The sequence below is a fragment of the Megalobrama amblycephala genome, linkage group LG12 (assembly GCF_018812025.1).
Source record: "Megalobrama amblycephala isolate DHTTF-2021 linkage group LG12, ASM1881202v1, whole genome shotgun sequence".
Taxonomy (NCBI): domain Eukaryota; kingdom Metazoa; phylum Chordata; class Actinopteri; order Cypriniformes; family Xenocyprididae; genus Megalobrama; species Megalobrama amblycephala.
In genome coordinates, this window is record NC_063055.1 from 3,711,680 (window position 1) to 3,738,657 (window position 26,978).

Below are 26,978 nucleotides of genomic sequence, written 5' to 3' on the forward strand. Positions count from 1 at the left end.
TAGACGGTGTCAAATGCAGAGCTGAGATCAAGTAGCAGAAGTATAGACAGAAAACCAGAATCAGCAGAAAGCAGTAGATCATTCACAACCTTTACAAGCGTATTTTCGGTACTATGGAGGGGGCGAAAACCAGATTGAAAGGGATCAAAGAGATTATTTTCAACTAGAAAAGACTGGAGTTGGGAGGCAACAGTGCTTTCCAGTAATTTTGCTATGAAGGGTAAATTTGAAATAGGACGGTAATTAGATAGAACAGAGGGGTCGAGGCTGGGTTTCTTGAGAACAGGGGTAACTGCAGCAGTTTTGAGTGGCAGAGGAAATGAAGCAGAGGTAAGAGATGTATTGATGAAGTGAGAGATAGGTGCAGAGATGGAAGAATGGCAAAGTTTCAGGAGAGAAGTAGGAGCAGGATCAAGTTGACAGGAAGAAGAGTTGGATTTCAAGATTAACTTAGAGACAGAAGATGGGGTTGTCAAAGAAAAACAAGACAGAGTTTGACTGGATAGATTTAGTGGATAGTTGAGCTTTGTATCAGTAGAGAAGCATTGGTGAGCAACTTAACATAATGACCATGTCTATAACACGTGTCTAACTGCGTTTACAGTAAACAAACCGAAGAGAAACCGCTTGAGCCCCTGCCTATGGCAAGCCGTTTTGACTTTTATTCACATCTCAGGATATGAATTCTTGATATCAACAATTTGTTGATATCAGGAATTACATTTCCACTGGTAACAATGTTCATTCTTGATATCAACATTTGAATTTCCACTAGTAAAAACTAGAATTCTTGATATCTGTAATTGTATTTTCACTAGTGAAATGTCACCATAGGCTGCCATTCATATTCAATTGTTGATATCAAGAACTGATTTCTTACTAGTTGAAATTCCAATTTCACATATCAGAAATACAATTCTTACTAGTAAAATGCGAATTTTTGATATCAAGAATTCAATTGTCACTAGTTGAAATGTCAGTTCTTGATATCAACAATTGAATTGCTACTAGTAAAAATGTTCATTTCTGATATCTGAAAATGTATTTCTGATATCAATATAATTTCAGATATCTAAAATGGCTTTCTTACTAGTAACAATCACATTCATGATATCAGAAACTAACATTGTCACTAGTGACAATCAAATATCAAAAATTAACATTGTTACTAGTAGCAATTCAATTGTTGATATCAAGAACTGACATTTAAACTAGTGACAACTGAATTATTGATATCAAAAATTACGATTTTTACTAGTAAGAATTGTATTTCTGATATGTGAAATTGGAATTTCAACTACTATGAAATCAATTCTTGACAATTCTTGATGGTTCTTTGCACATGACGTCACAGCAGCAGCGCGAATGAGTCTGGAGGGCAGGGAGTGATTTTTCTATATAGGAATCCTATCAAAAACTCAAAATTCGCATGTTTCGCGTCGTTTATGGTTGCTCAAATCGATGAAATCGAGAACCCAGAAGGTGTTTATATCGTTTACATAACTTAAACCGTTTTTTATAACTTATTTCGTTTTTTAACTTTAAAAGTTGTCACCTTTTATAGCGTTTTGCGTCTGCTGATACTTAAATGAATATGGATACCTGCTTACCTTTTTGACTTGGTTAAATATTCACATTCTTCATGCTATAATTTGCAGAGAGGAGAAGATATTTTATCCTATTTAATTATAATTTGGTATTTTCACTTCAGTTTTGTAGTATTGTTCACAATGTTGATCTGGTTACCATGAGAACAGTGTCACGCGCTGCTGATTCAGCCATCGTATGGTAGAAAATGTCCAAATAAGATAAATGTTTAACAAGTTGACAGAAGTCGATCCATTTATTTGTTGGAAGCGTGTAAATGTAACTAGTTTTAATGTTGTTTTTGTAAATATTCACTTTCCCATATGACGACGGAGGAGAATCGGAGGGTCACGTTCAGGACACAGACACGCTGTATTTTTGTATTTATTTCAACAAATGACAACCAAAATCAAACCCATAGAAGCTCGTGAACAGTTTTGAAGTGGCTGTGTGCAAGTTATAATCATTCACAAGCCGATCGTGATCAAAAACCAAATACAAAACTCAGCAAAGTATTATTTTGAGTGAAAGGCAGTGGGTTTATTTAGTGACATTATTACATTTGGATCGTCTTCCCTCACCTTCTCAACCAAGGCGAAAATTGTATTACCGTCCATTTTTTTCCACGAACGATCGCGAGTTCCTATTACAATTCTTGATTCAGCATAAATGACCTACAATGGCGACATTTTTCACAATCACGACAGAAAAATCAAAATACTGCTCTAACTTCACTAGTAGAAAGGCAGCGCGATATAAACAAACCCAGACTAGAACTGAACAAGGAGTGATGGCAGCTTCACATCCTCTATATCTGCCTCCTCGATGGCAGGAAAGTCTTTTAATTCAGCGGAAAAGTCGCTCCTCTTCATAACATAAGGATCGCGTCCAACATATGTTGTGATTTTCTGTTTATACCTTTCTAAACCAGCAAAGAAAGGACTTTCCCCCATCTCTTCCATTCTAATTTTCACTGCTTGCCCTCCACCGGAATTTCGCGCGTCACCAGAACCACGTGATTGCAAACAACATTGAATTTGAATGGCAGCCATATGGTGACATTTCACTAGTGAAAATACAATTACAGATATCAAGAATTCTAGTTTTTACTAGTGGAAATTCAAATGTTGATATCAAGAATACATATTTCTGCGAGTGATGACATCATTGTTGATATCAAGAATTAACATTTTTACTAGTGAAAACTGAATTGTTGATATCAAGAATTCATATCCTGAGAATGAATAAAAGTCAAAGCGGCTTGCCATACCTGCCCCTTTAATCGCGAAAGTGAAAGTGCCCTTTGCGGTGGCATTGCGGTGCCCCCTCGTTCCCATTTCTCCCCCCCGGAACGCGATTTCTAACGCGGGAGAACAATCCCCCAGCAACCCTTCAGGTACGGGTATAAATACATCAAATACATTCCCGTTTTGTAATACAGTGTTTAACATAATACTGATAATTTGCAGGTGTGTGGAAGTTGTTTTTGTATTTTGTAAAGATAGTTGAGTGCCGAAACGGATGTCTAATAGATATGATTTAAAACGTTATGCGGATCATGAGATAAAAATAGCCATGTCATGTAATTAAAGAGTATAAAGTAGTTTTTTTAATGTTAAATATTTTATGTTTTCACTGGTATATAAATTGAGCTCCCTCTTACCGTTAATTTGAGGCGACGGTTGTAACGGTTTATTTTTAAATCTTCAGCTTACAGAGACGATAGTAAGAGTATTATTAATATAAGTAAATATATTTAAATGTCTGTCTTTATTCAAATGTCTATTTCTTTGATTGTATTGTTACAAAACTGAGTGAAAGAGTATTTAATTGAATTATTCATAACACTACCTAATACTCAATATTAACTGAAGCGAGTGACGCACTTGAGGTAGCCAGATTGTGAAATGTAATCGCGAAATGTTTCCATTTTTACGTGTTTTAACTTTTACGATGTTGTATTGAGCTTTGTTATTTTTTTGTGTATTTTTGTATTTGTATTAAAAATGTATTTTTAATACGTTAAAAAAACAACAAAAAACGTTCCCTTGACTTTGGTGTAAACAAATGGTGTAACGTTAGAGGAGAGTTCATAGGCAGTTCAACTTTTGCCAGGTAACGTTAACTGCCTCACAGCTTTTTGAAACATCTCGCGGCACGGGGATGTATACAAAAGAAACATCTGTAACTTAGTTGTTTAGCATTTCGTTCGTTTGTGTTAAATAAGTGATCTGGCGCTGGGATGTGTTGTTTTTGAAATCATGCCAAGTGTTCGTTACTCCTGTTATCAGTGTTCTCTTTTGAGTGGTTGCCAGGTTTTCACAACAAAACCTCCAATTGCTTTTCAAAACTAAAACTCGCGTTCCAGGGGGTAAAATCCGTGTTTTTGGTGGGGTTCCCCTGGTAAAATTCGCATTCCAGAGGCTAAATATCATGTTTCATGAATTATGTGCATTTATTGTTGTATAAACTCCACACAACCATGTTACCGTTATTATCATGACATCTCGGTGACTCTAGAGGGCGCTGAGGTCCGGTGTGGTTTAACTGGTCTGACACTACTCAGATAGCACCGTGCTTTCCATAGATAAACTAAACCCGAATCCATGTATTGACAACTATTATATTAAACATGAGCTCTATGTCAATTAATTTTTTTGCATAATACAATACACATTCCTGTCCCACTCACTTGGTTACACCACATTATATCTCATGTACAGTGAATGCATAGTGATATTTTTGATACAATTAAAAAAAAAAAAATGTTTAATTTAGATGTTTATTTAATATACTTATATTCTAAAATCACACAAATAAGGGTTTTAAACTTTTTAAAATGTAATGCAGTAGATATGTTGTACATTTTAGTATCAGGGTTGTAAAATTTGCAAACCCCCATAGGAAATGGATAGAAAATAAAACAGCTTATATAGAATTTATTTGACTTCCTATGGTTAACATTTTCAAACCTTTTGAAAGCTATGGAGGGACAGGCGGAGAGACGGAGAACAGCATCTCCAGAACCCAGTTGGGTGTCTATGAAGAGTTCAGACTCCATGTATCAACCTCCTGAATTCAGTGATGGATCGGTGCCCTTTGTCCCCAGGTAAGACTAGGCACTGATTCTATAAATTGTTGCATTGTGCAGGTCAAAAAGGACCTAAGTGAATATGTTTACATTTCCTTTGCTGATTTTTATTTTTAGAGAGCAAATTACAGCAACACCTCCAGAACCCAGTTGTGTGTGTATGAAGAGTACAATCTCAATGTATCAACCTCTTCATTTCAGTGATGAATTGATATCCTTTCACCCCAGGTAAGACTACAGGTGCTGCTTCTGTAAAAAAAGGTTTTACTATTACTACTTTAATACATCTGCACTGTAAAAAAAAATAAACAAATCATATTATTAATAAATATATTTTACAGTATTAGAATTACAATATTTATGTACAGTACTTTCTTTTCTTTCAAGCCTCAAAACATTAAATGGATAGTTTACCCAAAAATGAAAATTTTATGTTTATCTGCTTACCCCCAGGGCATCCAAGATGCAGGTGACTTTGTTTCTTCAGTAGAACACAAATGATGATTTTTAACTCCAACTGTTGCAGTCTGTCAGTCGTATAATGCATGTCAATGGGAACTTCATCTATAAGAGTAAAAAAAAACATGCACAGACAAATCCAAATTAAACCCTGCGGCTCGTGATGACACATTGATGTCCTAAGACATGAAATGATCGGTTTGTATGAGAAACCAAACAGTATTTATATCATTTTTTTACCTCTAAAACACCACTATGTCCAACTACGTGTGCACGGCATCTGGTGCGTGAGGTGTGTACACGCTCTGGCGTAGTTGAAACATGGTGCCTATACAACAGTTGTTATACAATGTATAAGTTGTTGTACATTTGTTACTTTTCGTAAGGGCAGCTTTACAAAGATCTTGTTCACATACCTCAGTTGGATGTGGAAAAACCATAGGCACAGCTGATGGTTTAAGTCGTACGTGATCCTCTCCTGGGTATGTAAAATCATCAGGGGAAAAATGATCGCTGCAGACCCTCAACAACTTTAGTACATTAATGGGTGTGTTGATATCCAGCCGAAGAGCAATCAACCATAACTTCAGGCGAGCAGGCTCAGAAGTTGGGAATAGGTGGAAAGTCACCACTCCCGAATGAGTTTGCGTGAGAGAACGTAATCTTTTAGTTTTAGGTCGGTTTGAACAATCTGGATAAGCGCAAGTAAGTACCCTTTTGATTAGCCGTCGTACCTACAATGTTTGTGCACTGTGTAAACAATGAGATCACTTCCGGCGCTTGCATAAACTACGCCAGAGCGCGTACACACCTCACGCACCGGATGCCGTGCACGCGCTCAAGGCAGTTGGACATAGTGGTGTATTAGAGGTAAAAAATGATATAAATACTGTTTGGTTTCTCACACAAACCGATCGTTTCGTGTCTTTCGTGACATCAATGTGTCGTCACGAGCCGCATGGTTTAATTTGGATTTGTCTGTGCATGTTTTTTTTTACTCTCATAGATTGTGTTCCCATTGACATGCATTATACGGCTGACAGACGGCAACGGTGTAAGTCACCTACATCTTGGATGACCTGGGGGTAAGCAGATAAAAATCAAATTTTCATTTTTGGGTGAACTATCCCTTTAATTACTCACCCCCACACCTGTAAGACCTTTGTTCATCTTCAAAAAACAAATGAAGATATTTTAATGACATCTGAGAGATTTCTGTTACACAACTACCACTTTGATGCAAGTTCATAATTTTGTAAAACTAATCCATATGAATCGAGTGGTTTAATCCAAATTTGAGTAAAAGCCTAAATTCAGTCTGTTCATCGTATAAAACGGTCGAGTCTCTTCAGAAAATTTGGACTAAACTGCTCAATTCATATGGATTAGTTTTATGATCTCTTTATGAACTTTGAAAAGCGTCAAAGTGTCAGTTGCGTAGCTGTCGATGGAGGGACAGAAATCTCTCAGATTTGATCAAAAATATCTCCATTTGTGTTCCAAATATGAATGAAAGTCTTACGGGTGTGGAACAACATGAGGGTGAGTAATTAATGACAGAATTTTCATTTTTGGGTGAATTAACCCTTTAAGCTTTTATTTTGACAGAAAACTGCAAGAACACCTAAGTTGTGTTACACATAAGTTGATAAACCTAATATAAACTTTTTTCACAGCTGCCATTCTGAATCTCACTTCTGAAAAAAAGCATGTCTTAAAATCTATTTAAGTCCTAAACATTTTTTTCAGTGTGTTTATTTATAATTTCTTCTCTTAACAAACATTTAACATACATGTTGTCCTTTCAGTCAATACGAAGTCATTTAGTAAAGTGGGCTAAAATGTTGTTACTCTGTCTGTGTTTCTTCAGTGTTCTGATCCAGACTAAATGTGGATTATCCAGTTCTGCTGGTTCTGCTCCCCGCTACACTGCATCTGTTGATGTGCTCAAGGAGAGACACAAAATGAGCATGAAGATGAAGTATGAGAGCTTATTTCAGGGAATTCGATTACAAAAGAATACAATTCTTCTAAACTGGATTTACACACAACTCTTCATCATAGAGGGAGAGAGTGAAGGGGTGAATGAGGAACATGAGATCTTACAGATGGAGAACAATTACAAGACTCTCCAAAACACTCCAATTAACTGCAATGACATCTTTAAACCTCTACCAGGATGTGAGAAGCAGAAAAAAGACAAAATCAAGACCGTTCTTACTAGCGGTATCGCTGGAATTGGAAAAACGGTCTCTGTGCAGAAGTTCATTCTGGATTGGGCAGAGGGAAAAGCCAATCAGGATGTAGATTTCATGTTTGTGCTTCCATTTCGAGAGCTGAACTTGATTAAAGATCATCAGTACAGTCTTTACAGACTTCTGCTGGATTTTCATCCTGAACTTAAGGATCTGGACTCAAAGAACTTTGAAGATCATAAAGTTGTGTTGATCTTTGATGGTCTGGATGAAAGCAGAACACAGATGTTTTCAGAAAAGGAGACCGTTTCTGATGTGAATGAGTCTTCATCAGTGGGTGTGTTGATGTCAAACCTCATCAGAGGAAACCTGCTTCCTAATGCTCTCATCTGGATCACCTCTAGACCAGCAGCAGCCAGTATTATTCCTTCAGAATACATCAACCGTCTGACAGTGATTGAGGGACTCAATGATCTTCAGAAGGAGGAATATTTCAGGAAGAGTATCAGTGACGAGCATCAAGCCAGCAGAATCATCTCGCACATCAGAAGAGTAAGAAGCCTCCACATCATGTGCCACATACCCGTCTTCTGCTGGATCTCAGCTACCGTGCTTCAAAGCCTCCTGAAACAAGATGGCAGTGCAGAAATCCCTCAAAATCTGACTGAGATGTACATCCACTTCCTGCTCACTCAGATGAACATGAGGAATCAGAAGTATGAAGAGACAAGTGGAAGAGATCCAGAGATACTCCTGCAGTCCAACAGAGAAGTGATTGTGAAACTTGCTGAACTGGCTTTCAAGCAGCTGATGAAGGGCAATGTGATGTTCTACGAGGAGGACCTGATTGAGAGTGGCATAGACTTCACTGACGCCTCAGTGTATTCTGGGATTTGCACTGAGATCTTTAAGGAGGAATCTGTGATTCATGAAAGGAAAATCTACTGCTTCATACATTTGAGCTTTCAGGACTTTCTCGCTGCGTTTTATGTTTTTTACAGCTTTATAAATAACACCTCAGATGCTTTGAAAGTGTTTGATTTGCTCCCAAATTTCCATAAAGGAGTGATAGATGTGGCTCTTGGGAGTAAGAACGGACACTTGGATCTCTTCCTGCGATTCCTGCTGGGCATCTCGCTGGAGTCCAATCAGAGACTCCTACAGGGTTTGCTGACACACACGGAGAAGAGCTCAGAGAGCATCAGGACAATCACAGCTTACATTAAGGACAAAATCAAACATGAAGAGGGTCTCTCAGCTGACAGATCCATCAACCTTTTCCTCTGTCTGCTGGAGGTGAAAGATCAGACTCTGCTCAGAGAGATTGTGCAGTTTCTGAAATCAAACATAGACTCACGGAAGAAACTCTCTCCTGCTCACTGCTCAGCAATCGCCTACATGCTCCAGATGTCAGACGAGGTGCTGGAGGAGCTGGACATCAAGAAATACAACGCATCAGATGAGGGCAGAAGGAGACTGATACCGGCTGTGATGAACTGCAGAAAAGCTCTGTGAGTGTCTACATGTAACAAATGTTTTAGTATTGAAATATCAAAAACACACTAAGTATTATGCTTTTGTCTTGAATTATCTGAAAATCTGTTTACAAAAAATTGGTTCAAATGGCAAACATGACAGAAAAGTGTGGTTCTTTTCTTTATATCAAGTTCTAGATTACTAATACATTCAATCATTTATGTAGGCCTACACTTTTCTCATTTTTAAATTGTAAAATGTAATTTTATATTATTGTTTCTGCACTCCAGTAGACTCTGTTTACTTCAGCCTAGATGTTATTTGCCAAAACCTACCAACTAATCATTTGAACTACTTCAAAGCAAAAATAATGATCACTGATGTTAAAAACCTGTTCTAGGTGTCCATTACATCAACTGAAACAGTGTTTTTATACTCTTTCAGTCTTGCTGGCTGTAATATCTCAGATCAGTGCTGTGAAATCCTGGCCTCAGCTCTACAGTCATCAGATTCACCGCTGATAGAGCTGGACCTGAGTAACAATGACCTGCGGGACACCGGTGTGGAGATTATCTGTGCTGGACTGAAGAGTCCAAACTGTCACCTGCAGATACTGAGGTGAGTATAGGCCCTTTCACACGGGACGACACAGTCGTGAGTGTCTATGTTATGGGAGATATGCACAAAGTGGAAAAACACGGGCAGTTTTGCTGCGGCATGGAGGTGGTGCACAAATATGGTAATGTTCGCCTAAAATGCCCAAAGTGCCAATTCCCATGTGAAACAGCCTTAAGAATAGCAAAAGATATTTTTGCCCTGTTTCAAGAGAAGTAATATATATATTTTTTATCTTGCTTTTCAGAATTTAAATTGTCTTTACATTAAAAAAAGTAACTGTTCCTGCAAAAATAAATGAGTGATGGGTGATCTTTTTTTTTTTTTTTTTTTTTTTACATATATTTATTAGATTTCTTTTTTTATTAGCATAATATTCTTAGTATAGATCTAATACAACAAGAAATCCCAAACTCATTTTTAGTGACTTTTTTGTAGATTGTCTGGCTGTATGGTGACAGAGGAAGGCTGTTGTCATCTGGCTTCAGCTCTCAGTTCAAACCCTTCACACCTGAGAGAGCTGGATCTCAGCTACAATCACCCCGGAGTCAAGGTGTTTTCTACTCTGCTACAGAATTCAGACTGCAAACTGAAGACATTTAAGTATGAATGGATTTCACGACACATGTATTGTGTTTACCGTATGTGTTTTTGTAAGCCTTTTAAAGGTGCCCTAGAATTAAACATTTTATTTATCTTGGCATAGTTAAATAACAAGTGTTCAGTACATGGAAATGACATACAGTGAGTCTCAAACTCCATTGTTTCATCCTTCTTATATAAATCTCATTTGTTTAAAAGACCTCCGAAGAACAGGCGAATCTCAACATAACACTGACTGTTATGTAACAGTCGGGATCATTAATATGTACGCCCCAATATTTGCATATGCCAGTTCATGTTCAAGGCATTACACAAGGGCAGCCAGTATTAACGTCTGGATCTGTGCACAGCTGAATCATCAGACTAGGTAAGCAAGCAAGGACAATAGCGAAAAATGGCAGATGGAGCAATAATAACTGACATGATCCATGATAGCATGATATTTTTAGTGATATTTGTAAATTGTCTTTCTAAATGTTTCGTTAGCATGTTGCTAATGTACTGTTAAATGTGGTTAAAGTTACCATCGTTTCTTACTGTATTCACGGAGACAAGACTGTCGTTATTTTCATTTTTTAAACACTTGCAGTCTGTATAATTCATAAACACAACTTCATTCTTTATAAATCTCTCCATCAGTGTGTAATGTTAGCTTTAGCCACAGAGCACTATCAAACTCATTCAGAATCAACTTATGCGATTAAACATGTTGCCTGACGAACACTTTGTAAAGAACAATTTTGAGGGTTATATTAGCTGTGTGAACTTTGTTTATGCTGTTAAAGGCAAGCGTGAGCTCCGGGAGCAGGGAGCGTGAGCATTTAAAGGGGCCGCAGCCTGAATCGGTGCATAGTTAATGATGCCCCAAAATAGGCAGTTAAAAAAATTAATAAAAAAAAATCTATGGGGTATTTTGAGCTGAAACTTCACAGACACATTCAGGGGACACCTTAGACTTATATTACATCTTTTAAAAAGACGTTCTACGGCACCTTTAAATCTGGAATCAGATTTAGTTTTGAAAGTATGTTTGCTTATTTTTGCCCTAATAAATGAACCAGTATACATTTGTAATAATCTACAGTTTTTTCCCCCTTTTTAAAAAAATCTTATTTAATCTAAATAAAGTCTGCTTGTATTGTTAAAGTAAGAAAAAATACTATGAGAAAAGTACAGGTTGTCCAGAAAGTACTAGATCTGCACAGCCTATTCCTACTTCATTCCTGTATTTCTTTTTCACTCTTTAGTGCAGACCATTGTGGGGATTTCAGGATCACACCAGGACTGCGAAAATGTAGGTTCTGTGTGTGTGTGTGTGTGTGTGTGTGTGTATATATATATATATATATATATATATATATATATATATATATATATATAATAATGATTGTCTGATACACACACACACACTCAGACAATCATTATATTCCAGAGAGCCATGCAGTACTGTGATAAATGTACTGTGTCTGTTGTTCTAATCTCTCTCTTGTTGTGTACAGATGCCTGTGATCTCACGCTGGATCCAGACACGGCAAATACTCGTCTCGCTCTGTCCGAGGGGAACAGAAGTGTGTCGTGTGTGCAAGATGACCAGCCATATCCCGAACATCCAGAGAGATTTGAGCACCACGAGCAGGTTCTGTGTCGAGAAACTCTGTCTGAACGCTGTTACTGGGAAGTTAAATGGCATCGGGGTGCTTATGTTGCAGTAACATATAAAGACATCAGAAGGAAAGGAGGGAGCGACTGTAGATTTGGGTGGAATAAAAAGTCCTGGAGTCTTATCTGTACTACTGATCGATATAGTGCCTGGCATGATAATGAGAACACAGACATACATGTCCAATCAGAACCCTCAAAGAGAGTCGCAGTGTATCTAGATTGGCCGGCTGGAACTCTGTCCTTCTACAGCGTCTCCAAAACACACAATCTCACACACATACACACGTTCAACACCACGTTCACTGAACCGCTTTACGCTGGGTTTGCAGTTTATGGTTCTGTGTTTCTGTCAGGGTGAAAAGCCTTCTGCTTTTTAAGACATTAAAAATTTCTTAAGTCATTAATAAGTAATTAATAAGTTCATTATGTTTCATAATAAAGTCTTGTATGTCACAGGATGAAGGGGCATGTTTATCATAACACTATATTTAATTGTGTCACTTCCTGTTAATAATCTGTTTGAATTTCTTTTGTGTATTGTATTATTGTATTTAAACATTCAGAGTTCTTTTTGTTATAAGAAAAAGTTCTTAAACCTTTTATACTATGAAAACACTTTTTTGCAACTTATTTCAATATTGTGATAATACAGTATACCGTGATAAAAGCTTCAGCAATTATCGCAACACAAAAAAATTGATACCGTCACATGCCTAGTTGTCCTTATTGTTGAAAACCTGAACTCCTGAAATACAAAAACAAAACAGTAAGTACAGTGCATTATAATAGAATGTTGTGAAATCTTTAGTGTGTGTGTGTTACTTTAAGAGAGCAATCAAACATCTGTTGTTTTATTGTCTTTGTTTTTTATGATTTCATTTTATAATCATTAGTCATTTATGTAGTTGTCATTTGATTTTATCATTTAACCATATATTCATATTATTTGATTTACAAAATGTATTCTTTAATCATTTATTCATCATTTTATTATTAATATTCATTTGTCGTTTTATATTTTTATCATATATTTTTATTATTTGTATATTTCCTTTCTATTGTTGTTTAATATTATGATTGTGTGGTTTGAGGGAATGTTTGTCTTCATGAGTAAGATATAAGAGAATGTCTCCATTTCAAGGTTTTATCGTCACAGGACGATGTTGTGATGACAGCATGCACATGTTAATTGTTAATTGTTTAGTCTATCCACCTTGTTTTTAAATGTGGAAATAAGGTGTTTTCTGTGAATGTCAGAGAGTTCTGATTTATTAGCTACTATAGGGAAACATTGAAGAATATCAAAGTTTTTTACCCCTCAGAACGCAATTTTTTTTACTTGGGACGCCCCATGAAACGCGATTGGGCTAGTTTTGAGTAGCAATTGGGTGGGTTTTGTTGTAAAACCTGGCAACCCTGTTTTTTAGTACATTGTTGCCATTATAAAATTATTTTATTTGTAAAATAATTGTAAAATTATTTTATTTAATTTTTTTATTTAATTATTTTGTAAAATTATTGCAGGCTTGCATTTCTGTGTTTGCGTGATGTTGAAGGATCTAATGATTCTCAGTAGCAACCTGTGTGTGTGTGTGTTACTTTAAGTGAGCAATCATACATCTGTTGTGTTTTATTTTCTGTTTTTTTTAAAATATATTTTTTCATTTTATAATCATTTATAATCATTAGTAGTTGCTCAACAACCATGTGATTCGCGGATTAACTACATTTAGTCATTATGTAGTGAAAGTTTATTATTTGCACATGTTAGTAAGTCTAACCACTTTAAAACACTCAAGCATTTATAAACAATTCAAAATGCAAGAAGCGGCAAGACAGATCTTGATTCGCAATCGCACGCCGTTTTCAGTGTGTGCACGCTCACAGAGGCGCCTTTCAGATGGCGCACAAACACATAATCGAGCGATGTTTAGTGACTCCTTGCACTTGAACGGACACATACACACACAAAATGATCTCAAAATCCCCGTCTCGACAAGTATTCTTGCATACAGTCAGTTTACAGTCTTAAGTGAACCTAAACAGTAGAGATAACTTGAGAAAGAAATCAAATGTGTTTCATCATATTGATTCCATGCATTTATTGACAGTAGCCTAAAATAACTGCTGTGTCATTAATTGTCAAACAACAAAACAACTTTAACAGTTTTAATTTATCCTTTAATCATGTATTTGTCAATTTATTAGTAATATTATTCATTTGTCATTTTACATTTTTATAATTTGTATCACTATATTTCCTTTCTATTGTTGTTTAATATTATGATTGTGTGGTTTGAGGGAATGTTTGTCTTCATTGTCTCCATTTCAAGGTTTTTAATGTCACAGGACGATGTTGTGAAGAAGTCATTTTATATTGCTTTACCTTTGGTATAATAACACTTGTTGGATTTCTACTAGTCAGACAAAGTCTGAGCATTAAAACATGCAGCTAAGATTATTCAATAAACACTGCTATTTTTATAATCATCACTTCTTCTCATGTTTTTGATTTTGTCTGTGTTTTTCAGTCAAACTCTCAGGCTGATAGAAGACTAGCTGTTGACAGGTTTTACTGGGGTTGGACACCAGACAAAATTGATAGCTTTTGATAGGATCTGGCATCCGGGGTCGGATCTGATATTTCTGACATGGGGATTCCATCCGATCTAACAACGTGTAACCAGCGCTTTTGCAGAAATATACTTGTGACCACTGCCTTTATTCAGATATGTACAACATTTGACACGATTTATGTCATGCCACACAAATCGGAGAACCTTTTCGGAATACAATTTGAAGGCCATAAGAGTTAACAAGCAATGACCATTTCCTTTGCTTGACATAATAAGACTTGTAGAATTTGTTTCTGAGCTTTGACAAAGACACTATAAATGTTCAATAAACTCATTTTTTCATCATCACTTCATCTCCTGTATCCTGCATTAGGCGTCAGGATGTAGAAAAGATTTTAGCAATCAAGAAGATGTTTGTCTGATATTAAAAGCAAACTGTGAAGCAAGAATAAATAAAGGGAAAATGCAGTGTGTATTAATAAGGTTGCTAATAATCTAATAGTAGTTCTGTCCAAATCTATTAAATTGTGTGAAATATTGTTTTTTGAGAACCTATTTTTTGTGATTGACAGATTATTATTATTATTATTATTTTAGGTTATTGTGTATTTGTCAGTTTCTTCAATGACTCTGCATTATTTCACAGCAATGCAAATGTGACTACTATTATTTCACAATACCTTCAACCACCACTAGAGAGAAGCATTTACTTGTGTAAGTCCTTCTGTTAATGTTTTTATCCAGTTTGTTTGTAAGATTTGCCTTTAGGGCTCCTGCTGACTGAGATTTTAGTGGCTTGTGCAGCTGAATATACACACTTGCAAAGCCAGGCCATTGAAAAGCCTTTCCTTCATGCCAGTTCCAAATTAAGAAGGCAAAAGTGAAAATATTATGCAGATTTCTCATCTCACTACTAGAGACAGTTTAAATGCAAGGAGAACTAATACAAAAGGCACAATTTAAAGGCCTGTATCTCCTGTTAGAATTGTATTTTTCCTCTGAAAGCTCTTGAAAGCTTTGTCCTCATTGCCCTTTTTGCTGTGATCTCTCTTTCATCCTCTCTCTCTCTTGCATTGCATTGCCAATCCATTTCTGTAATTTCTCCTCCACTCCCGAGAACCCATCCCAGCCCTGACTGGAAGGTAATCGATTCATGCTGTCAGTAAAAAGCTCTGCGTCAGAGTCTCTCCGCCTGCTATAAAAAGCCCTGCCAGTGCCGCTACATCCTCACAGACCTCTCTCTCTCTCTCCACAGCAGCAGCAGCACTGCGGAAACCATCTCTGCTCTCTTTTCTCTTCAACAACCATGTGCTCAATGAGTTACAATCCTTATCTCCCGTCTGTGCAGCGGAGGCGGGTGGTGGTGCGTAGCGGGACGCCCTTCAGCAGCCGCTCTCGATCCGTCTACTCGACCTATTCGTCCCCGTCCCGTGCGTCGGTTCTCTCCTCCTCTGCAGGTCTGCAGCGTTCTGCGGCATCGCCAGAGCTGGACCTGAGCCAGGCCTCTCAGCTGAGCTCGGAGTTCAAAGTGGTGCGGAAGCAGGAGAGGGCCCAACTTCAGGACCTCAACGACCGCTTTGCCAGCTTCATTGACCGCGTGCATGGCCTGGAGCTCCAGAACCGTTCCCTGGAGGCAGAGCTGCTTCTGCTGCGCCAGAGGCACTGCGAACCCTCCCGTCTCAGGGGTCTGTACGAGCAAGAGGCGAGGGAACTCCGCGCGGCGGTAGACGAGGCCCGTAGGGAGCGCCAAGCGGCTCAAGAAAGGCGGGACCGACTGGAAGAGGCACTCAAGGCCTTGCAGAGTCGCTACGAAGAGGAAGTCCTGGCCCGTGAGGAAGCCGAAGGCCGGTTGGTGGACGCCAGGAAGGGGGCGGACGATGCGGCGTTGTCCCGGTCTGAGCTCGAAAAAAGAGCCGACACTCTACTGGATGAGCTGGACTTCCTCAAGAGGCTCCATGAAAGCGAGATCGCCGAGCTCCAAGCCCAGGTGCAGTACAGCGCCCAGGTGTCGGTGGAGATGGAAGTGGCCAAACCGGACCTCTCTGTAGCTCTCCGAGACATCCGAGGTCAGTATGAGCGCCTGGCTCAGCAGAACATCCAGGCCGCAGAGGAGTGGTTCCGTGGGAAGGTGAGCACCATTACGGAGGACACGGCCAAACACACGGAGAACATCCGTACCGCTAAAGACGAGGCTGGGGAGTATCGTCGCCTGCTGAAAGCTCGAGACCTGGAGATCGAAGCATGCCAGGGCCTCAACCAAGCTCTGGAGAGACAATTGCAAGAGGTTGAGGACAAACAGAGCGCAGAGATCGCTGATCTACAGGTCAGAATGATAACTACATCAATTTACGTTTAGGCATTTGGCATTAAAGCAACTTACATTGCACACATTTCATTAGTTCTTGCTGTCCTTGGGAACTGAACCCATGACCTTGGGTTTGCTAGAGGCTATATGGCAAAAATCTAAACTTTTGTCTTTAATATCTGTCTGAACAGGATACCATCGGTGACTTGGAGAATGAGCTAAGGACCATGAAGAGTGAAATGGGCCGTTACCTAAAAGAATATCAAGACCTTCTCAATGTGAAAATGGCCTTGGACATTGAGATAGCTGCTTATAGGTTAGTAATGGCAACAGTTTTGCTTCATTGCATTTGATATGTATAACCTATATAACATTGTTTACATTTGATCCCCCCAATCTTGAATATTATAAAATATAAAGTCCATTTACATTCCAACAGGAAACTTCTAGAAGGAGAAGAAACCCGCTTCAACGTGGGCGGTATTGGTGGTATCTCCAGTGTGTTTTCCCCCTCCATCGCTGCCACTCCTTCTTTCGGCCGTCCCGTGTTCTCTGTGCAGGCCAGTCTGAGCTCTGGCGCCCCCTATCTTCTGGGAAGCAGATTGATGAGCTACTCTGCCACTGCGGATGAGATTGTAGAAGCCAGTCAGGCGCAGGAGGCCGGGGCAAGTCCGGAGAAAGAAGAGGAGGAGGAGGAAGAGGTAGAGAAGGAGGAGGTGGAGGAGGAAGAGGGTGAGAAGGAGGAGGAAGAGGAAGAAGAGGGTGAGAAGGAGGAGGAGGAGGAGGAGGAAGAAGAGGGTGAGAAAGAGGAGGAGGAAGAAGAAAAAGAGGAAAAAGAAGAGGGTGAGGATCATTTGTTTTATATATAATTTGTTTTATATAAAAAATCCTAATATTTATTATGTTTTGACACATTGGTGCATATACAGTAAATTAATTATTAATATTATTTTCCTAGTATATTTTTTCCCATTATAGTGAAAAAAGTTTTTATTGAATTTAGTTTTATTTTGAACCTAAAATGTTTATGTTGATTAAAATGTGTGTGTGTGTGCGTATATATATATATATATATATATATATATATATACACACACATATATACACACACATATATACACACACACACACACACACAGATATATATAGTTATAACTCTAATTATAAAAATGACAGATATATTACTGTTGAAAATTACAATAAACTATGCATATTCAATAAAAATGAATGTGATAATATTAACATTTTTTTTTAGGCGACAAATTAAAATACTAATATTTATGTCTCAACTTCTTTCAATATGTAAATATTTTTTTTTTGATACTTTGGAATGTTCAAACCCTCAAGTTTAACATTTCAAATAAAAAAGCTTTTATTTTGACAGAATACTGGTGAAATGTAATATGTAATATTTTATTTAATTTCAAGTAACAAACTATAATGACCTTGGTTCGGAGTCAAACTGAATCCAATTGGATTCAAATCAATGCACCAAAAATTACACAATATTTACAATGTATTTATTTACATTTTTTATTTTATAGATTCTATTTTATTTTAAATTTTATATGTTTTCCTGAAGTTCAAACACTAGAGCATGGCACAAAATTCACATGCATGAACTGGAAAAAAAAGTACACCTTCAATGCATGTACATTTCTTGAAATAAGTGTCTGCGAAATGCATAACTCTAAAGGTAAATACCCTCAGAGGGGAGATGAGAAACTGACACTGAACTGACATAAAGGAAAGACACTTTTGTTATTCCACTAAACATGCACTGTTATTGGCAGATATAATTTTTGAATATAATTTTGTAGCACCCAGTAGTGATATTTGTACTCTGTTGTCTCTTTTGTAGGTGAAGAGGAAGAAGGTGAGGATAAGGGAGAAGCGGAAGAGGAGGAAGGAAAAGAGGAAGAAGGAGGAGAGGGTGAAGAAGGTGATAAAGAAGAAGGTGAAGGTGAAGAGGAAGAGAAGGATGATGCTGGAAAAGAAGATGAGAAAAAGAAAGGAGACGACAAGAAAGAAAGTAAAGCTGAGAAAGACAAGCCAAAAGAGAAGTAGACACACCTAACCAAACCCCCTGGTGCTAGCTGGAGGTGATCAAACCTCGCGCGTTCATCTCACACCTGCAGACGTCTCAACAACAAGCGCACTGTGTCCTGCTGCTCGATTTCAAATTCAGTTCCAATTAAAAGCAATGTGTGCAAACGAGAATAATAAATGCAAACCTAGAGATCGCCTAAAGCCAGAGTAGCCTATGCATGAACACATGCCTTACGTTTGCGCTTGGCAGGGAAGTTGTGATTGCAGGTTCTTTGTGTTGGTTTAATTGTTGTTTATTTATTAAAATGCTATTCTTTGAGCATTGTGTCAGTTTGCCTTCAGCATTAATCACACTATCAACTGCCTATGATAACACAAGTGTGCTTAGTATTGAAAATGCCTTATACCAGATCCTCAAAGAAAGGCTTATTGCCTCTCAATAAAATCTTGACAAACCTCCTTAACCTAGTGCGTTACTCTGTGCTGTTGTTTTTCTGCTGTACACTGTATATACTATATATGCATACTGTAGAAATATTAAGAGTATAGTATATGCTATTCTATGACCAACTAAATCTGCTTGTATGTAGTCATCAACTCCAGAGCTGTGCATTGATTATTTATTCATGACAGCTGTAATCAATATAATGCAAGAAACCTCAGAGCTCAGCTAAAGTGATTCACTAGATGTCATGTGACTATTTTGTGCCCATTCAGCACTGCAGAATCCAGGCAAAGCACAGCTTCTGGTTCCCGTGCACATATATACGAGGTGAGTGTTGCATAGTGGTTAAAATCTGGGCTACTAACAGGGAAGTTTTAAGTTTGATTCCACTGTGCACTAATCTCAATTCGATTATCATGTCAATAATTCGATTTGATTGTGTTGCATCCTCAATTTTCAATATTAGTGCACATGGCTACATTTTCGTCAATGAATACAAGCAGTCAGATAGCCTATATGAACTCAGTTCACATTTATTTGTATAGCGCTTTTCACAATACATATCGTTTCAAAGCAGCTTTACAGAGAATGCATGTCAACATTATAATTTAGAGAATCTGGTAAGAGGTGACTGTACATATAATCATGCAGTTAGCTAACAAAGTCATAATTTAGGCAATTTATTTTACAATCACTGTTAGCAGTTTAATTGAAGGTAGACACAATGAGCTCCTGTAAATAATGAATTACATATTAGCAATAATTAGGATATATAGAAATTTAGGAATGTGCATGAACTCCCTTTTTATTTGATCTACTCCAAGAAAGTATACACTTCCTATATGTAGCAAACATCAAACAAAGCTGAAGTCTGAACAGCATATGACAGGAGCATTTACAAGTAATAAACACTAGTAAATACTAAAAGTGCATGAAAATGTCAAGAAGTGTGCTTTAAAGGATTAGTTCACTTTCAAATGAAAATTAGCCCAAGCTTTACTCACCTTCAAGCCATCCTAGGTGTATATGACTTTCTTCTTTCTGATGAACACATTTGGAGATATATTAATAAATATCCCGACATATCCGAGCTTTATAATGGCAGTGAGCGGGATCAACGAGTATGAGCTGAAGAAAGTGCATCCATCCATCCATCCATCATAAACATACTCCAGGGGTTTAATAAAGGCCTTCTGAAGTGAAGCGATGCATTTGTGTAAAAAAAAAAAAAAAATCCATATTTAACCAGTTATTAAGTAAAATATTTAGCTTCCGCCTTCCATATTCATACAAAGAAAGTGTAAAACTCTCGCAGTTCACAAAGCTTACGCTATGTCCTAAGTCTTCCCTATTCAACTTACGAAAAAAGTGTAACTGATGCAACGCTAATTCCGTTTTTTTCGTAACTTCATAACTGGTTAAATATGGATTTTTTTTTTTTACACAAACGCATCGCTTCACTTCAGAAGACCTTTATTAACCCCCCGGAGCCGTGTGGAAAATGTTTATGATGGATGGATGTGGATGGAGGCACTTTCTTCAGCTCAAACTCAGATTGTGCTCATCAGAAAGAAGAAAGTCATATAGGATGGCTTGAGGGTGAGTAAAGCTTGGGCTAATTTTCATTTGAAAGTGAACTAATCCTTTAAGTTACAATAACGCTCTCAAACATACTCGAACGCATTCTGTAAATGTTAAAATAGTGGGTGCATTGTTTTATTACTGGCTTTAGTTTTTTCATTAGCGCGAGAAGCGCGTATGCGACGATTCGACGAATGACGTCAGAGAAACGTCAGTAGGCTGTAATCGATTATGGTTAATTACTGCATCGATGCAGAATCGTCCGCGTCCGCATCGCGATGCACCGTAGAAACAACATCAACATCCTCTATGCTAGCACTAGTGTGTTGGATAAGTGCACTGTCAATCCAGATGTGATGCTCAGCACAAATCTGTATTGATTTATCATTTGAATTGAAAAAGTAGTGTTTTTAGCATGCAAATCCAATTACTGCTCCCTCAGCGACATCCTTCGCTCAAATTCAGTTACCTGATCAGCCAGAAGACTCGACTCGAGCTCTAACACGCCAGTGCAGCACATGTTCTCCATTATCCTAATTGAGATCTACACCCTGACGTCTAGTCACACTAATGGAGGGGTTTAGAGAGTGAAGAAAAAAAATGTGATTAATGTCCATGCCATGATGAAACGTTTGTGAGGTTAGTCATGCTGTTCACGTTCTTTCCATTTGCTCGGGTGGAAAAAAAGGAAGGTTTTATTGCCAACTATTAATCTTAGTTTACATGTAAAGGACTTTATCTTGTAGTGGAAGGATAACACTTAATAAATAGTTTTAGTTCAAATCTGTCATGTTAATATTTTTATTATCAAGGAAACATTTCATGAAAGATACTAGATGAACTAGATATACAATTAGATATGAAATACTGTGAAAAAATAAAGCAGTTGCAATGGTAACTTTGCTGTACATTGTGTCTAACAAGGCTCTTTATCAATGACTTCAATCACAATAGACATTTTATTGGTAAATGTATCATTTAGGGTTACATTGAAATTATATTGATTTTTGTTATTGGGTCATTGACGAATAAGGTTTTTAAAAGTGTAAAAAAAACATAATGGGGATATTTAGAATTTAGAAGTTTTATTACATGTTAACAATGAGATTATGTGGTTTTTATAATCAATTAAAACTGCTTTTGTCATTTTATATAAGATGGACAAAATTTGTCACCAAAAAAGTCATTCGGTTTAACTAAAATTTCGGTTTTACCGAATGACACTTTTGGTTATACCGAATGGCGATATTTTCAAACAATGTTAACAGGCATTTATCTAGCTAGCTAGCAAAAGGACAATTAAATATTTTATATTTAATACAAGTTTTTAAAATATTACAACATTACAACGTTTTATACCGGTTGTACCGAATGACCTGATGATTTTGGACATGCATATGAGCAAGTGAAAACATGAATTTTTCAAATAGTTAAGAGAGAGTTAGTTAATTTGCTTCATGACCATGTGGTCCTTTTCAGGTGTCTGAATGATGTCACATCCTGTCACATGATATTGACCGCATGACTTGATCCAAAATGGTCCCTTTATATTGGTTACTCCGAATGACATCAATGAAATTCATTTTTCCGGACATTCTTTCTCATAACAAAGCAACGACTTCTACACATAATTTTAATACCATTTTGCACTATGTTGATGTTATAAAATCATGCCAGAATAAAAAATATGTATGTTTATTACATTTTAAGATATTTTAATCACAAATGAAATGGCTGTATTTGCCTTTGGACGGTTAAACCGAATGACCTTTTGACACTTTAAAATCTTTAAAATATCTTTATATGTAGCAAAATATGATTAAAACCTTTTGGATTCAATAAAAGAGATCTAGTTGTACTACCTTACAAACTTTGAATGTCATATCTTTGTTTTCTATTATTATTATTATTATTAGGGCCTTTGGACAAAAAATGACCCGTCACGTCATTGACCCTATTATATTTGTATTATATATGTGTCTGATTTTAATTTCCAACCTATTTTGGGTTAATTTTAAGCCAGCCATATAGTCATTTTTAAACAATAGTTGAGTTAAATAAAACTGCCCAGCACGTTGGGCAAACATTTAACCCAATCGCTGGGTTTGTCCACTTTCAACCCAAATTGGGTTGTTTTTAACCCAGCATTTTTTAGGGTATAGCATAAATACAACCACAGGAGCTTTGTAAGGACTTGATGAGCTTTTATTGATTGATGTAATATTGCAAAGAGCAGCACCTTTAGCTTTCACAGTATCATTGTTAACAGCTTTCATGTTTTGCGTTAACAAACCAACTCTTATCATTGATTCAATGCATTATGTCTTAAGGCAAGAAGTATATTAGATGAAATGGAGTTTCCGCTCAGAGTGAACCTGCGAATGATGATATTGTAGTAGCACCAATATTGCCAAACAGCTGCTGGAGATATCTCTCGTTAACAGAGACGGTTCAAGTCATTAGCAGCAAAATGTACTTGCACTTTAATTCAAACGCGCTATAGTTTCTGTTTCAGACGCAACAGCTCAGCATGGCACGTCCCCCCAAACCACACATGCAAGTCAATCATAATCACGCATGCAATTATTTCTGCTGCATTTTGCATCGAATAGAATTATTTCTAACAATTGATTATAACTAATTTCCTGTCAAGGTCACTTGCATCAGTCTTTTCCTTTGATTTCCTTCTTTGCTTCCGGAGCGACTTTCTCCACCTTTTTGGTGACTTTCTTTTTCTCCTGAGGCTTTTCCTCTGGCTTCTTCTCTTTCTCAGTGTCTGCTTTGGGCTGCTTGTCTCCGTTGGTGATGGTCTCCACCGTTCTGGTTTGGACCTCTTCTTTGGGACTGGCTTCCTCTTTGGCTGGGTCTCCACCGTTTGGAATGACTTCTTCTTTTTCTTCATCCGCTGGGCTTTCTGGTTTCTCTTTTTCTTCATCCGCTGGGCTTTCTGGTTTCTCTTTTTCTTCATCTGCTGGGCTTTCTGGTTTCTCTTTTTCTTCATCCGCTGGGCTTTCTGGTTTCTCTTTTTCTTCTTCCGCTGGGCTTTCTGGTTTCTCTTTTTCTTCACTCACGGGGGATTTCTTTTCTTCTTCCTCAGTGTCGCTTTTTTTGTCGCTCTTCTCCGAATCGGCCTTGGTTTCCTCTCCTCCGGACTCTTCTTTCTGCTCTTCGTCTCCTTCAGATTTGGTCTCCTCCTTTTCATCAGCTTCTTCCTTCTCCTCATCATCTTTGGCTTGTTCTTCACCTTCCGCCTCTTGTTCTTCTTCATCTTCCTTTCCTTCTTCATCTTTGTCACTGCCTTCTTTCTCTGCTGTCGGCGATTTGTCTCCGCACAGTTCCGTTTCCTCGATCACTTCCTCCACGGCCTCTTCTTCCTCTTCCTCCTCAGCAGCCTCTCCTTCTTCTGCTGTTTCTTCCTCATCTCCTCCTTCCTCTTCTTCGCCCTCAGGAGCGGCGGAACTCACTTTAGCCTGACTGGCGGCAACAATCTCTTCCTCCTCTTCCTCCTTTTCCTCCTCTTCACCCTCACCAGCTTCTTCCGCCACCTCTTTTGCCAGCTCCGCCAGATCATCATCGATGTCACGCTCTGCTTTAGTCTCCTCAATGATCTCCTCCACTATTTTATGTTTGACCTTAGAGGATTTGGGCTGGCTGTAAGCAAACGCAGCGCTTGGAATGCTTCCAGAGATGGTACGGAAGCGTGTCTCCTCGCCCTCCAGTAGTTTCCTGCGTTTAAAAGAGAAATATTTGTCATAAATAAATCAAATGACATGCAGAAGTGCAAAAAAGGGGAAAAACTCTACCTGTAAGCTGCTATTTCAGCATCAAGTGCCATCTTGACATTGAGCAGATCCTGATATTCCCGAAGATGACGAGACATTTCCCATTTTGTTCCTTTCAGATCATTTTCCAATTGGTGAATCATTTCCTGTTAAAGCAGATGCAGTAAATTCATTAGTTTCCACTTGAAGAAATTAGTCAGTATTGACTAAAAAAAATCTGTTCCCAACTACATATAAATGTGTAAAAGTTCTCATTTGGTGGCAAATGTTCTCATAGTACCCAAAGAAGCATTTGTTTTAAGATTTGTTTTTATAATGTATACCAGATTTGCCAGAAACTATCACAACAAACCACTAAAACGAAGTGCTGCAGCACTAGTAAAAAAGTACGCGCATTGCACGCTGCGCACAATTACGCGCGCAGTGCGCAACCACCTGTGAAGTAATGGCTGCGTTTCAAAACCTAGTAAGCAGCATTTTTGGCCATCACGTGTGCTTTCTGTTTTGCAACACAGCCATGTGCATTTGCTTCCATTGAAGACATTAGAATCAGGAAATAAATAAACCCTAAAAACAAAACCCAAAACCATCGTTCATATCATGGAAAAAAAGGCCATATTATCACAGGTGGTTTGCGCACTGCGTGCATAACATTATAGCTACTAGGGCTGCAGGATCTGATATGAATTATAAAACGCAATTTTATATCAATATAATTTTGTATTTGCCTACACTTTAAACTTCTAACGTATTCGCTTTTGATGAACTGACCTGGTAACTGGCAACATCGGTGTTGTGGCGGTCTTCGATATCATGCAGCTGCCTTTCCAGTGAATCTTTGGTGCCTCGAAGAGCCTCCAGCTCAATGTTCTTGGCTTGGATCTGACGGCGGTAGTCACCGATCTCGTCCCGTATGGACTTTATAGCATCCTTGTTCTGTTCCGCGGCGTCCGTCAGCATGGCGTAGCGGCACTTGAACACCTCTTCAGCCTGCTGGAGGTTCTTGGAGGAGAGCCCGTCCAGTTGAGCGCGGATCTCCCGGAGCGCGGAGGTGATGTCGGTCTTCTGGAGGTCCCTCATCTCCACCACCGGCACCTGCGCGGCTTGAAGCTGAGCCAGAAGCTCGCTGATCTCCTCCTCGTGGTTCTGCCGCAAGAAGTCCATTTCGTCCACGAGCGCTTGGACTTTCCTCTCCAGCTCCAGCTTCATCAGAACCGAGTCGTCCTTCTCTTTCTTCATGCCTCGGATCGCAGTCTCCATGTGCTCTCTGAGCCTGGATTCGTCTTCGTAGCGCTCTCGGATCCGCTGGATATCCTCGTCCATGTGGTCTGTGTCCAGTATGATCTGCGCCTTCTCCTTGTGGAGCTGCTCCAGGGCGCAGCGCAGGTCTTGGAGCTCGCGGTCGTACGCGTCGCTCTGCAGGGACTGCGACACTTTCTGCTGCTTTAGCGCTTGGATCTCAGCCTCGAGCTGCCTGTTTTGCTCCTCGAGGAAGCGAACCTTGTCGATGTAGCTGGCGAAGCGGTCGTTGAGCCCCTGGAGCTGTTCCTTCTCGTTGCTGCGCACCGGGTCCCCGTTGAGCGCCGCGCTCAACTCAAACCCTTCCGGAGACGCGAGCACGGACGCAGCCCTTGATGCAGCCACATTTGTGGTTCTTTTGTAAGACAGAGGACTGCTTTTAGTCCACGAGCGCATAGTGGATGTCGGCTGGCGGATAGTCCGTGTCTCCAGAGCCCTTCGGCGCGAGGTCACTATCATGTCCATGGTGAAGGTGCTTGTGAATTGGTGGTGTGGTGAGGACATGGCTGAGTTCTCTCCTGTTGTATTTATACTCGCCCTTACTTTGTCAACGAGGCAGGAGCGCCACCCTCCCCTCGGAAAATCGATGAAGATGGAGGAGGACTTTGGGTCGTTGGGTTGTTCAGCAGTTCACCTCAACGGTCGAAGTTTTTTAAAATTGTATAAAAGGTGTTGTATAAAAGTCAAGAGGCTGTGACTCTCTGCAGCACATGTTGTTTAATGCACTTATTGCATTTTTTGGACTTGTTCACTAACTTATTCTTAATGCATTGCATTGCATATCTATCTATCTATCTATCTATGCACTTGCTGAGCATATAGTTTATATGAAAATAAATTACAACAAACTGTTGTTTTCAGTAAAAAAATATATTTATTTGTTCCATCAGTATTCAATAAAAAGAAATATATATTTTTCAATCCTCATTAACAACTTGCTTGTAACCTCATTCTAACTTATGGCATGTTTACTGTGTTATTTGGAGCAAACCACCAAGTCAAATTCCTTGTAAGTGCATCTTTCTAGGCCAATAAACTTGAATTTTGCTTCAAATTCAGTAATATCTTATTTTTATGCATGCAAACTTAAGCAAAGTCAAGTTTATTACACTTGCAGAGGAATGCAAAAAAAGAGAAATGCAATTTCTAGTAACTGAACCAAATATTTGCAGAGATATAACAAATATTCATCACAGGCTGAACAATATATACACAGCATTAATTAAAAAATTATCAATTAAAAAAGTTTTTTC

The 26,978-nt window shown here is 38.4% G+C and overlaps 3 protein-coding genes across 3 annotated transcripts; 2 read left to right on the forward strand and 1 right to left on the reverse strand.

Moving 5' to 3' along the window:
• The first annotated feature begins 2,684 nt into the window (after positions 1-2,684).
• si:ch211-255g12.8 (NACHT, LRR and PYD domains-containing protein 3) lies at positions 2,685-14,178 on the forward strand. The gene is made up of 8 exons (XM_048210042.1): positions 2,685-2,983; positions 4,570-4,696; positions 4,796-4,906; positions 7,008-8,843; positions 9,253-9,426; positions 9,862-10,026; positions 11,274-11,320; positions 11,526-14,178. The coding sequence occupies exons 2-8, from the start codon at positions 4,572-4,574 to the stop codon at positions 12,044-12,046; spliced, it is 2,979 nt and encodes a 992-aa protein (XP_048065999.1). The 5' UTR covers positions 2,685-2,983; positions 4,570-4,571; the 3' UTR covers positions 12,047-14,178.
• A 113-nt stretch (positions 14,179-14,291) lies between these two features.
• On the forward strand, positions 14,292-19,077 carry neflb (neurofilament light chain b). The gene is made up of 4 exons (XM_048210044.1): positions 14,292-16,587; positions 16,761-16,885; positions 17,009-17,412; positions 18,431-19,077. The coding sequence occupies exons 1-4, from the start codon at positions 15,571-15,573 to the stop codon at positions 18,634-18,636; spliced, it is 1,752 nt and encodes a 583-aa protein (XP_048066001.1). The 5' UTR covers positions 14,292-15,570; the 3' UTR covers positions 18,637-19,077.
• Positions 19,078-22,831: 3,754 nt separating this feature from the next.
• On the reverse strand, positions 22,832-26,415 carry nefmb (neurofilament medium chain b). The gene is made up of 3 exons (XM_048210043.1): positions 25,198-26,415; positions 24,448-24,572; positions 22,832-24,370 (listed from the first exon to the last, which is right to left on the reverse strand). The coding sequence occupies exons 1-3, from the start codon at positions 26,227-26,229 to the stop codon at positions 23,308-23,310; spliced, it is 2,220 nt and encodes a 739-aa protein (XP_048066000.1). The 5' UTR covers positions 26,230-26,415; the 3' UTR covers positions 22,832-23,307.
• Positions 26,416-26,978: the final 563 nt, after the last annotated feature.

Excerpts from the sequence above, each read along its gene's own strand:
- si:ch211-255g12.8 (XM_048210042.1), top strand. The coding sequence starts at position 4,572 with ATGGAGGGACAGGCGGAGAGACGGAGAACAGCATCTCCAGAACCCAGT. Across the intron at positions 4,697-4,795 it reads TCGGTGCCCTTTGTCCCCAG|AGAGCAAATTACAGCAACAC; the intron begins GTAAGACTAGGC and ends TTTTATTTTTAG. Across the intron at positions 4,907-7,007 it reads TTGATATCCTTTCACCCCAG|TGTTCTGATCCAGACTAAAT; the intron begins GTAAGACTACAG and ends GTGTTTCTTCAG.
- neflb (XM_048210044.1), top strand. The coding sequence starts at position 15,571 with ATGTGCTCAATGAGTTACAATCCTTATCTCCCGTCTGTGCAGCGGAGG. Across the intron at positions 16,886-17,008 it reads ATTGAGATAGCTGCTTATAG|GAAACTTCTAGAAGGAGAAG; the intron begins GTTAGTAATGGC and ends ACATTCCAACAG. Across the intron at positions 17,413-18,430 it reads AAAAGAGGAAAAAGAAGAGG|GTGAAGAGGAAGAAGGTGAG; the intron begins GTGAGGATCATT and ends TCTCTTTTGTAG.
- nefmb (XM_048210043.1), bottom strand. The coding sequence starts at position 26,229 with ATGTCCTCACCACACCACCAATTCACAAGCACCTTCACCATGGACATG. Across the intron at positions 24,573-25,197 it reads CCGATGTTGCCAGTTACCAG|GAAATGATTCACCAATTGGA; the intron begins GTCAGTTCATCA and ends CTGCTTTAACAG. Across the intron at positions 24,371-24,447 it reads GCTGAAATAGCAGCTTACAG|GAAACTACTGGAGGGCGAGG; the intron begins GTAGAGTTTTTC and ends TTTTAAACGCAG.